The sequence below is a fragment of the Oncorhynchus nerka genome, linkage group LG23 (genome assembly GCF_034236695.1).
Source record: "Oncorhynchus nerka isolate Pitt River linkage group LG23, Oner_Uvic_2.0, whole genome shotgun sequence".
Taxonomy (NCBI): Eukaryota; Metazoa; Chordata; class Actinopteri; order Salmoniformes; family Salmonidae; genus Oncorhynchus; species Oncorhynchus nerka.
Window position 1 is genome coordinate 2,663,502 of NC_088418.1, and position 12,102 is coordinate 2,675,603.

At 47.4% G+C, this 12,102-nt stretch overlaps 1 protein-coding gene across 2 annotated transcripts in view; it reads right to left on the reverse strand.

Moving 5' to 3' along the window:
* Positions 1-12,102, reverse strand: part of ggps1 (geranylgeranyl diphosphate synthase 1) — a 57,386-nt gene that overhangs the window by 7,155 nt on the left and 38,129 nt on the right. For both annotated transcript variants that reach the window (XM_065007778.1, XM_065007779.1), the window contains 3 exons: positions 12,015-12,085; positions 2,544-2,708; positions 1,499-1,714 (listed from right to left, as the gene is read on the reverse strand). In XM_065007778.1, coding sequence (XP_064863850.1) covers positions 1,499-1,714; positions 2,544-2,708; positions 12,015-12,085 — 452 coding nt within the window. The remainder of the gene's footprint in view (positions 1-1,498; positions 1,715-2,543; positions 2,709-12,014; positions 12,086-12,102) is intronic.

Consider the following 12,102-nt stretch of genomic DNA (forward strand, 5'->3'; position numbering starts at 1 on the left):
CTAACTAGTTTCAACAGATATCCTGCCTATCCCTAACTAGTTTCAACAGATATCCCACCTATCCCTAACTAGTTTCAACAGATATCCCTAACTAGTTTCAACAGATATCCCACCTAACCCTAACTAGTTTCAACAGATATCCCACCTATCCCTAACTAGTTTCAACAGATATCCTGCCTATCCCTAACTAGTTTCAACAGATATCCCACCTATCCCTAACTAGTTTCAACAGATATCCCACCTATCCCTAACTAGTTTCAACAGATATCCCTAACTAGTTTCAACAGATATCCCACCTATCCCTAACTAGTTTCAACAGATATCCCACCTATCCCTAACTAGTTTCAACAGATATCCTGCCTATCCCTAACTAGTTTCAACAGATATCCCACCTATCCCTAACTAGTTTCAACATATATCCTGCCTATCCCTAACTAGTTTCAACAGATATCCCTAACTAGTTTCAACAGATATCCCACCTATCCCTAACTAGTTTCAACAGATATCCTGCCTATCCCTAACTAGTTTCAACAGATATCCCACCTATCCCTAACTAGTTTCAACAGATATCCCTAACTAGTTTCAACAGATATCCCACCTATCCCTAACTAGTTTCAACAGATATCCCTAACTAGTTTCAACAGATATCCCACCTATCCCTAACTAGTTTCAACAGATATCCTGCCTATCCCTAACTAGTTTCAACAGATATCCCACCTATCCCTAACTAGTTTCAACAGATATCCCCTAACTAGTTTCAACAGATATCCCTAACTAGTTTCAACAGATATCCCACCTAACCCTAACTAGTTTCAACAGATATCCCACCTATCCCTAACTAGTTTCAACAGATATCCCACCTATCCCTAACTAGTTTCAACATATATCCTGCCTATCCCTAACTAGTTTCAACAGATATCCCTAACTAGTTTCAACAGATATCCCACCTAACCCTAACTAGTTTCAACAGATATCCCACCTATCCCTAACTAGTTTCAACAGATATCCCACCTATCCCTAACTAGTTTCAACAGATATCCCACCTATCCCTAACTAGTTTCAACAGATATCCCACCTATCCCTAACTAGTTTCAACAGATATCCCTAACTAGTTTCAACAGATATCCTGCCTATCCCTAACTAGTTTCAACAGATATCCCGCCAAAAAACACCAAAGAGCAAGAAACAAGATGCAAACCCCTACAGGAACTACCAGGCTCCGAGGAGCGTGCCTGTCAATCCAATATACATGGGAAAGAGCACACAGTGTGCTTAACTGCATTACAAAGCCGTCCTCTCGTCAATTTACTATAAAAAGTTCAAAAAGTAAAATAAAATGTGTGACTTGCTTCAGCTGTCCGAAACAGAATACATATATATATATATTTAAATCGTAGCCAAATAAGTTTAGAAGATGAAGTTGCAGCATTAACAGCAACATATAAAATAAATATGCAGGAAATAAAATTTGAATAAAGTAGTCGATAATAAAATGTACCTTAAGGTCTCGTTTCCAGCCAGAGAACAGCTGCATGAGCCCCACGGCCAGGCCAAACAACCCCCCCGTCTTCTGGAGGACCATGGTACGGTACTGGCTCTCTGTGGGACAGGTGTAGGTGTCCCTCCAGTGGATGTCTAGGCCCTGGCCGCGATGCAGCTCCAACAGCTGTCTAGTGAACACATGCACTGCCTCGGGGTGATCCAGGGTTAGCACCTAATAATACCAACAGCACATGGGTTTATAATGCTGTCTGGTGAACACATGCACTGCCTCGGGGTGATCCAGGGTTAGCACCTAATAATACCAACAGCACATGGGTTTATAATGCTGTCTGGTGAACACATGCACTGCCTCGGGGTGATCCAGGGTTAGCACCTAATAATACCAACAACACATGGGTTTATAATGCTGTCTGGTGAACACATGCACTGCCTCGGGGTGATCCAGGGTTAGCACCTAATAATACCAACAACACATGGGTTTATAATGCTGTCTGGTGAACACATGCACTGCCTCGGGGTGATCCAGGGTTAGCACCTAATAATACCAACAACACATGGGTTTATAATGCTGTCTGGTGAACACATGCACTGCCTCGGGGTGATCCAGGGTTAGCACCTAATAATACCAACAACACATGGGGTTATAATGCTGTCTGGTGAACACATGCACTGCCTCGTGATCCAGGGTGATACCAACAACACAGGGTTCCAGGGCACCTAATAATACCAACAGCACATGGGTTTATAATGCTGTCTGGTGAACACATGCACTGCCTCGGGGTGATCCAGGGTTAGCACCTAATAATACCAACAGCACATGGGTTTATAATGCTGTCTGGTGAACACATGCACTGCCTCGGGGTGATCCAGGGTTAGCACCTAATAATACCAACAGCACATGGGGTTATAATGCTGTCTGGTGAACACATGCACTGCCTCGGGGTGATCCAGGGTTAGCACCTAATAATACCAACAGCACATGGGGTTATAATGCTGTCTGGTGAACACGCTGATCAACAATCAACCAATCAATGACTCACCTTCTCCAGTCCCAGGAAGTAGACGTAGTTGGCAGAGTTGATAACAGAGGGGACTCCATAGATGCTGTGGGCGACAGGGAAACCTCTCCTCAGCGTAGAACTGTCCTCAATGTCATCTATCAGGAGACTGGCGTTGTGCAGCATCTCTGTCACTTGTATAATTACCTAGGCAAGAGACAGTTTCATTTGGTTTCTCACATCTGTTTAAAACTTGTTAGGGCCGTGGTCCCGTGGTGGGAACATCAATCAGCGGAAATGTTCAAGAGTGCCACCTATAGTTGTTGATAAAACTCAAACTTTCATTAAAATGGACATACAATGTACTGAATTAAAGCTACACTCGTTGTGAATCTATCCACCAAGTCAGATTTGTAAAATGCTTTTCGGCAAAAGCATGAGAAGCTATTATCTGATAGCATGTATCCCCCAGAATACAGCAACGTCACCTAACGACAGATTTTGCGATAGCCGGGGGCTACTCAAAACGCAGAAATAAAATATAAAACATTCATTACCTTTGACGAGCTTCTTTCTTGGCACTCCTAGATGTCCCATAAACATCATTTTGGGTATTTTTTCGATTAAATCGGTCCATATATAGCCTAGATATCGATCTATGAATACTGTGTGAACAACGGAAAAAAAAGCGTTTTAGAACGTAACGTCATTTTTTAAAATTAAAAAAGTCGACGATAAACTTTCACAAAACACTTCGAAATACTTTTCTAATGCAACTTTAGGTATTAGTACACGTTAATAAGCGATAAAATTCATCAGGAGGCGATGTAAATTCTATAGGTGTCCGTCTAGAAAAAATGTCCGAAGAAATCTCAACCAAAACATCCGGTCGGAGACCGGAGGGAATCGGTTCCCTTGTGTCGGTTTGACCAAGAATCAAAGCCGAAGCAAATGACAAGACTCTAGACATCGTGTGGAAGCTGTAGGTACTGCAACCTCGACCTCATTTAATCCGTCTGGTCTATTCAAGAGGTGTTCCCGTCTGGTCATATCAAGAGGTGTTCCCGTCTGGTCTATTCAAGAGGTGCTCCCGTCTGGTCTATTCAAGAGGTGCTCCCGTCTGGTCTATTCAAGAGGTGTTCCCGTCTGGTCTATTCAAGAGGTGTTCCCGTCTGGTCTATTCAAGAGGTGTTCCCGTCTGGTCTATTCAAGAGGTGTTCCCGTCTGGTCTATTCAAGAGGTGTTCCCGTCTGGTCTATTCAAGAGGTGTTCCCGTCTGGTCTATTCAAGAGGTGTTCCCGTCTGGTCATATCAAGAGGTGTTCCCGTCTGGTCATATCAAGAGGTGTTCCCGTCTGGTCATATCAAGAGGTGTTCCCGTCTGGTCATATCAAGAGGTGTTCCCGTCTGGTCATATCAAGAGGTGTTCCCGTCTGGTCATATCAAGAGGTGTTCCCGTCTGGTCATATCAAGAGGTGTTCCCGTCTGGTCATATCAAGAGGTGTTCCCGTCTGGTCATATCAAGAGGTGTTCCCGTCTGGTCATATCAAGAGGTGTTCCCGTCTGGTCATATCAAGAGGTGTTCCCGTCTGGTCATATCAAGAGGTGTTCCCGTCTGGTCATATCAAGAGGTGTTCCCGTCTGGTCATATCAAGAGGTGTTCCCGTCTGGTCTATTCAAGAGGTGTTCCCGTCTGGTCTATTCAAGAGGTGTTCCCGTCTGGTCTATTCAAGAGGTGTTCCCGTCTGGTCTATTCAAGAGGTGTTCCCGTCTGGTCTATTCAAGAGGTGCTCCCGTCTGGTCATATCAAGAGGTGCTCCCGTCTGGTCATATCAAGAGGTGTTCCCGTCTGGTCATATCAAGAGGTGTTCCCGTCTGGTCATATCAAGAGGTGTTCCCGTCTGGTCTATTCAAGAGGTGTTCCCGTCTGGTCATATCAAGAGGTGTTCCCGTCTGGTCATATCAAGAGGTGTTCCCGTCTGGTCATATCAAGAGGTGTCATATCAAGAGGTGTTCCCGTCTGGTCATATCAAGAGGTGTTCCCGTCTGGTCTATTCAAGAGGTGTTCCCGTCTGGTCTATTCAAGAGGTGTTCCCGTCTGGTCTATTCAAGAGGTGTTCCCGTCTGGTCATATCTGGTCTATTCAAGAGGTGTTCCCGTCTGGTCTATTCAAGAGGTGTTCCCGTCTGGTCTATTCAAGAGGTGTTCCCGTCTGGTCTATTCAAGAGGTGTTCCCGTCTGGTCTATTCAAGAGGTGTTCCCGTCTGGTCTATTCAAGAGGTGTTCCCGTCTGGTCTATTCAAGAGGTGTTCCCGTCTGGTCATATCAAGAGGTGTTCCCGTCTGGTCATATCAAGAGGTGTTCCCGTCTGGTCATATCAAGAGGTGTTCCCGTCTGGTCATATCAAGAGGTGTTCCCGTCTGGTCATATCAAGAGGTGCTCCCGTCTGGTCTATTCAAGAGGTGTTCCCGTCTGGTCATATCAAGAGGTGTTCCCGTCTGGTCTATTCAAGAGGTGTTCCCGTCTGGTCTATTCAAGAGGTGTTCCCGTCTGGTCATATATTTTTTTACATCAGCAGTGTTCAAAGTGCTTTACAGATACCCAGACAACAACAACAACAACAACGAGCAAGCAATGCAGAGGCACAGTAGCTAGGAAAAACTCCCGAGAAGTTGGTCAGGTCAGAAGAGACGTTCCAGGCCTCCACCGCAGAGTTTACCGTCTAGCCATGCTCAGAGTCCTGCTGTGCTACAGCTATTCTCCAGTAGGGGGAGCTACCTCACAGGTCAGAAGAGACGTTCCAGGCCTTCACCGCAGAGTTACCGTCTAGCCATACTCAGAGTCCTGCTGTGCTACAGCTATTCTCCAGTAGGGGGAGATACCTGACAAGGCTGCACTGTGAGAGGGAATGTCATTTGGAGAGAGATTGAGATTCACCGAGTAAGTAGTGTACTTCATAGGGTGCCATTTTGTACCTGCATAGCTGTCGGTGGACATAAAGTGCTCATCTTGTTAGATTTGTTGTTTAGGAACTTAGTCTGTTGAATATAATACGTGTTTGTTAGAGAGGAATTTCATTTAAAATGGGGGAGGGGTGGGCAACGCCAGTCCTCGAGGGCCTGATTGACACCTTTTCTCCATCCCGAGCAAACACAGCTTATTAATCACATTGCATTTTTAACTGAAGATCCTGATTAGGTGATTATTGGAATCAGGTGTGTTAGCTGGGGCAAAACTGTCTCACCAATCAGGACCTCGAGGACTGGAAACATCTCTCTGCCACAGCCAGGGGGCGCACTGTCAGAAAACAGCTCCAGGCAGAGAATAGATGTGTCATGTCTCTCTGCCACAGCCAGGGGGCGCACTGTCAGAAAACAGCTCCAGGCAGAGAATAGATGTGTCATGTCTCTCTGCCACAGCCAGGGGGCGCACTGTCAGAAAACAGCTCCAGGCAGAGAATAGATGTGTCATGTCTCTCTGCCACAGCCAGGGGGCGCACTGTCAGAAAACAGCTCCAGGCAGAAAGAGAAAGTGTCTGTATAATGCCTGGTTTTTCATTAACCCTAACCTCAGTCCTCCTAGCCCTAACCCCAGTCCTCCTAGCCCTAACCCCAGTCCTCCTAGCCCCTGTCCTCCTAACCCCAGTCCTCCTAGCCCTAACCTCAGTCCTCCTAGCCCTAACCTCAGTCCTCCTAGCCCTAGCCCCAGTCCTCCTAACCCCAGTCCTCCTAGCCCTAGTCCTCCTAGCCCTAACCTCAGTCCTCCTAGCCCTAACCCCAGTCCTCCTGGCCCTAACCCCAGTCCTCCTGGCCCTAACCTCAGTCCTCCTGGCCCTAACCTCAGTCCTCCTGGCCCTAACCTCAGTCCTCCTGGCCCTAACCTCAGTCCTCCTGGCCCTAACCTCAGTCCTCCTAGCCCTAACCCCAGTCCTCCTAGCCCTAACCCCAGTCCTCCTAGCCCTAACCCCAGTCCTCCTAGCCCTAACCTCAGTCCTCCTAACCTAGTGTAGGTTCCCCTGACCCCTACACTACAGAGCTCCCCTGACCCCTACACTACAGAGCTCCCCTGACCTGACCCCTACACTACAGAGCTCCCCTGACCCCTACACTACTAGTCTACAGAGCTCCCCTGACCCCTACACTACAGAGCTCCCCTGACCCCTACACTACTAGTCTACAGAGCTCTGCTGACCCCTACACTACAGAGCTCCCCTGACCCCTACACTACTAGTCTACAGAGCTCCCCTGACCCCTACACTACTAGTCTACAAAGCTCTCCTGACCCCTACACTACTAGTCTACAGAGCTCCCTTGACCCCTACACTACTAGTCTACAGAGCTCCCCTGACCCCTACACTACTAGTCTACAGAGCTCTCCTGACCCCTACACTACTAGTCTACAGAGCTCCCCTGACCCCTACACTACTAGTCTACAGAGCTCCCCTGACCCCTACACTACAGAGCTCCCCTGACCCCTACACTACAGAGCTCCCCTGACCCCTACACTACAGAGCTCCCCTGACCCCTACACTACTAGTCTACAGAGCTCCCCTGACCCCTACACTACTAGCCTGCAGAGCTCCCCTGACCCCTACACTACTAGTCTACAGAGTTCCCCTGACCCCTACACTACTAGCCTAGAGCTCTCCTGACCCCTACACTACTAGTCTACAGAGCTCCCCTGACCCCTACACTACAGAGCTCCCCTGACCCCTACACTACAGAGCTCTCCTGACCCCTACACTACTAGTCTACAGAGCTCCCCTGACCCCTACACTACAGAGCTCCCCTGACCCCTACACTACAGAGCTCTCCTGACCCCTACACTACTAGTCTACAGAGCTCCCCTGACCCCTACACTACTAGCCTACAGAGCTCTCCTGACCCCTACACTACAGAGTTCCCCTGACCCCTACACTACAGAGTTCCCCTGACCCCTACACTACTAGTCTACAGAGCTCCCCTGACCCCTACACTACAGAGTTCCCCTGACCCCTACACTACAGAGTTCCCCTGACCCCTACACTACTAGTCTACAGAGCTCTGCTGACCCCTACACTACAGAGCTCCCCTGACCCCTACACTACTAGCCTACAGAGCTCTGCTGACCCCTACACTACTAGCCTACAGAGCTCCCCTGATTCACTGTATACCCACAGACCACTAGACAGAGCAAGAGGCAACTACTGTACTAATTACTAGCTGCAGTTCCCAGACAGGGCCACAGTACAGAGAACCTCAAGTCAGTCAAAATTGTATTGCCAGCTCTAGGCTGTAGGCTGCTAGAGAGGCTGTAGCTGGTCAAGGGGTTTCAGGAGTCAGACGCCTACAGATGGAAGCTCTGGATCATAGAAATAGTAACATGCAAAGAGGTGTGTGTTTCCTGATGGAGAATAAATAAAACAGCCGGACAGATGACAGAGACATGGGTGAACCAGTCACTGGCTGGCTGTTTCTGTGCTGTTTCCATGGTGTTGAGGCGACTGACTACAGTGCCTGACAGACCGCTTGTTAATGATGGCGGCAAGCACACTCAGTCTGTTGGCCGGGTTCAGGGAGAGTTTACTGCCAAATAAACCACGCTGCCGCACAGAGATGAAGAGAGAGAGGGGGAGATGAAGCAGAGAGCGAGCGCAGAGAGAGAGAGAGGAGAGAGAGAAAGGAGAGCGAGCGGAGAGAGAGAGAGAGGAGAGAAAGGAGAGCGAGCGGAGAGAGAGAGGAGAGCGAGCGGAGAGAGAGAGAGGAGAGCGAGCGGAGAGAGAGGAGAGCGAGCGGAGAGAGAGAGAGAGAGGGAGAGGGAGAGAGAGAGGAGAGCGGGCGGAGAGAGAGAGAGAGAGAGAGAGAGGAGAGCGAGCGAAGAGAGAGAGAGAGAGGAAGAGGGAGAGAGAGAGGAGAGCGGGCGGAGAGAGAAAGGAGAGCGGGCAGAGAGAGGAGAGAGAGAATTAAATTGAAATTGAATTGATAGGGAGGAGAGCTGTGTAATCGCTGTGCTGTGACACAATAACAGATACATGTCACCCGTTGTTTAGGGAGCTCTTTGTACACGCACACTGAATCTGGTCACATGTTCTGTTGTTTAGGGAGCTCTTTGTACACTGAATCTGGTCACATGTTCTGTTGTTTAGGGAGCTCTTTGTACACTGAATCTGGTCACATGTTCTGCATTTAAAAATGGAGGCTGCCAACATGCCAATCAAACAGAACAAATGTCTCTTCATTTGGCATTCCGTATAAATACACCTTTCATTTTCTATTTAACTCAAGTCAGAGGGGCATAGGGCTCACTGGAATATCAAGAGCTGCCCGCGAAGGGGACCGGAGTTGAGCTGCCCGCGAGGGGGACCGGAGTTGAGCTGCCCGCGAGGGGGACCGGAGTTGAGCTGCCCGCGAGGGGGACCGGAGTTGAGCTGCCCGCGAGGGGGACCGGAGTTGAGCTGCCCGCGAGGGGGACCGGAGTTGAGCTGCCCGCGAGGGGGACCGGAGTTGAGCTGCCCGCGAGGGGGACCGGAGTTGAGCTGCACGCGAGGGGGACCGGAGTTGAGCTGCACGCGAGGGGGACCGGAGTTGAGCTGCCCGTGAGGGGGACCGGAGTTGAGCTGCCCGTGAGGGGGACCGGAGTTGAGCTGCCCGCGAGGGGGACCGGAGTTGAGCTGCCCGCTATGGGGACCGGAGTTGAGCTGCCCGCTATGGGGACCGGAGTTGAGCTGCCCGCGAGGGGGACCGGAGTTCAAATCAAATTGTATTGGTCAAATACACATATTTAGCAGCTGTTATTAACGGTGTAGCGAAATGCTTGTGTTCCCAGCTCCAACAGTGCAGTAGTATCTAACTAAATGCTTGTGTTCCTAGCTCCAACAGTGCAGTAGTATCTAACTAAATGCTTGTGTTCCTAGCTCCAACAGTGCAGTAGTATCTAACTAAATGCTTGTGTTCCTAGCTCCAACAGTGCAGTAGTATCTAACTAAATGCTTGTGTTTCTAGCTCCAACAGTACAGTAATATCTAACTAAATGCTTGTGTTCCTAGCTCCAACAGTGCAGTAGTATCTAACTAAATGCTTGTGTTCCTAGCTCCAACAGTGCAGTAGTATCTAACTAAATGCTTGTGTTCCTAGCTCCAACAGTGCAGTAGTATCTAACTAAATGCTTGTGTTCCTAGCTCCAACAGTGCAGTAGTATCTAACTAAATGCTTGTGTTCCTAGCTCCAACAGTGCAGTAATGTCTAACTAAATGCTTGTGTTCCTAGCTCCAACAGTGCAGTAATATCTAACTAAATGCTTGTGTTCCTAGCTCCAACAGTGCAGTAGTATCTAACTAAATGCTTGTGTTCCAACAGTACAGTAGTATCTAACTAAATGCTTGTGTTCCTAGCTCCAACAGTGCAGTAGTATCTAAAAGCTCCAACAATGCTAAATGTGTTCCTAGCTCCAACAGTGCAGTAGTATCTAACTAAATGCTTGTGTTCCTAGCTCCAACAGTAGTATCTAACTAAATGCTTGTGTTTCTAGCTCCAACAGTGGAGTAATATCTAACTAAATGCTTGTGTTCCCAGCTCCAACAGTGCAGTAGTATCTAACTAAATGCTTGTGTTCCTAGCTCCAACAGTGCAGTAGTATCTAACTAAATGCTTGTGTTCCCAGCTCCAACAGTGCAGTAGTATCTAACTAAATGCTCCAACAGTGCAGTAGTATCTAACTAAATGCTTGTGTTCCCAGCTCCAACAGTGCAGTAGTATCTAACTAAATGCTTGTGTTCCTAGCTCCAACAGTGCAGTAGTATCTAACTAAATGCTTGTGTTCCTAGCTCCAACAGTAGTATCTAACTAAATGCTTGTGTTTCTAGCTCCAACAGTGGAGTAATATCTAACTAAATGCTTGTGTTCCCAGCTCCAACAGTGCAGTAGTATCTAACTAAATGCTTGTGTTCCTAGCTCCAACAGTGCAGTAGTATCTAACTAAATGCTTGTGTTCCCAGCTCCAACAGTGCAGTAGTATCTAACTAAATGCTTGTGTTTCTAGCTCCAACAGTGCAGTAGTATCTAACTAAATGCTTGTGTTCCCAGCTCCAACAGTGCAGTAGTATCTAACTAAATGCTTGTGTTTCTAGCTCCAACAGTGCAGTAGTATCTAACTAAATGCTTGTGTTCCTAGCTCCCACAGTAGTATCTAACTAAATGCTTGTGTTCCTAGCTCCAACAGTGCAGTAGTATCTAACTAAATGCTTGTGTTCCTAGCTCCAACAGTGCAGTAATATACACTCAGAGACTTGTCATGAAGCCACTCCTGTGTTGTCTTGGCTGTGTGCTTATGGTCATTGTCCTGTTGGAAGGTGAACCTTCACCCCAGTTTGAGGTCCTGAGAGCAGGTTCTCATCAAGGATCTCTTTCCCTCAATCCCGACTAGTCTCCCAGTCCCTGCCCCTGAAAAACATCCCCACAGCAGGATTCTGCCACCACCATGCCTCACCGTAGGGATGGTGCCAGCTTTCCTCCAGACGTGACGTTTGGCATTCAGGCCAAAGAGTTTAATCTTGGTTTCATCAGACCAGAGAATCTTGTTCCTCATGGTCTGAGAGTCTTTAGGTGCCTTTTGGCAAACTCCAAGCAGGCTGTCATGTGCCTTTTACTGAGGAGTGCTTTCATCTGGCCACTCTACCATAAAGGTCTGATTGGTGGAGTGCTGCAGAAATGTCTTGGTACCATTCCCCAGATCTGTGCCTCGACACAATCCTGTCTCGGAGCTCTACGGACAATTCCTTCAACCTCATGGCTTGGTTTTTGCTCTGACATGCACTGTCAACTGTGGCAGCTTATATAGACAGGTGTGTGCCTTTCCAAATCTTGTCCAATCAATTGAATTTACCACAGGTGGACTCCAATCAAGTTGTAGAAACATCTCAAGGATGACTAATGGAAACAGGATGCACCTGAGCTCAATTTAGAGTCTCATAGCAAAGGGTCTGAATACTTTTGTAAATAAGGCATTTCTTTTATTTTTAACAGTTTTTTTTGACATTTTTGCAAATCTGTTTTCAGGTTTGTCATTATGGGATATTGTGTGTAAATTGCTAAGGATTGTGGAAAAACTGAAGCGGTCGGAATAAGCTCCTTAGGCTCCGTATCTAGATAGAGTCTGTTGTCATTACGTTATACCTGCTGCTGTACCGTCTCACTCTCTCTCCGTGACCAATGGCCCACTCGCATTGGCACACATACTCAGGTGGTGCCAGATTTGTAAGTGATTGATACATTTCAAAAAAATAATAAAATGTGTGCCTAAATGAATTACATGAACCAAAATGTAACTAATTTCCATGACTTTTACAGGCCTGGAACACAACATTTTCTAATTACATGAGTTTTTCAGGATTTTCGTACAAACCCGTATTTACAGAGTATTTATAAAGCAGAATGTTAAAAGGATGCTATAATAGGATCCCTATTCCCTTAATAGTGCACTACCTTTGACCAGGTTCCCCATTTGGGGAATAGCCTCATTGAAACATTCCGGTCCTTACCTGAAGTTTGTCCTCGGGAACATTGAGCCAGTGGTTAAACGCCTGAGAGAGTTTAGTCCGTACTTGTTTTCCTGAAAAAGTCCAAAAG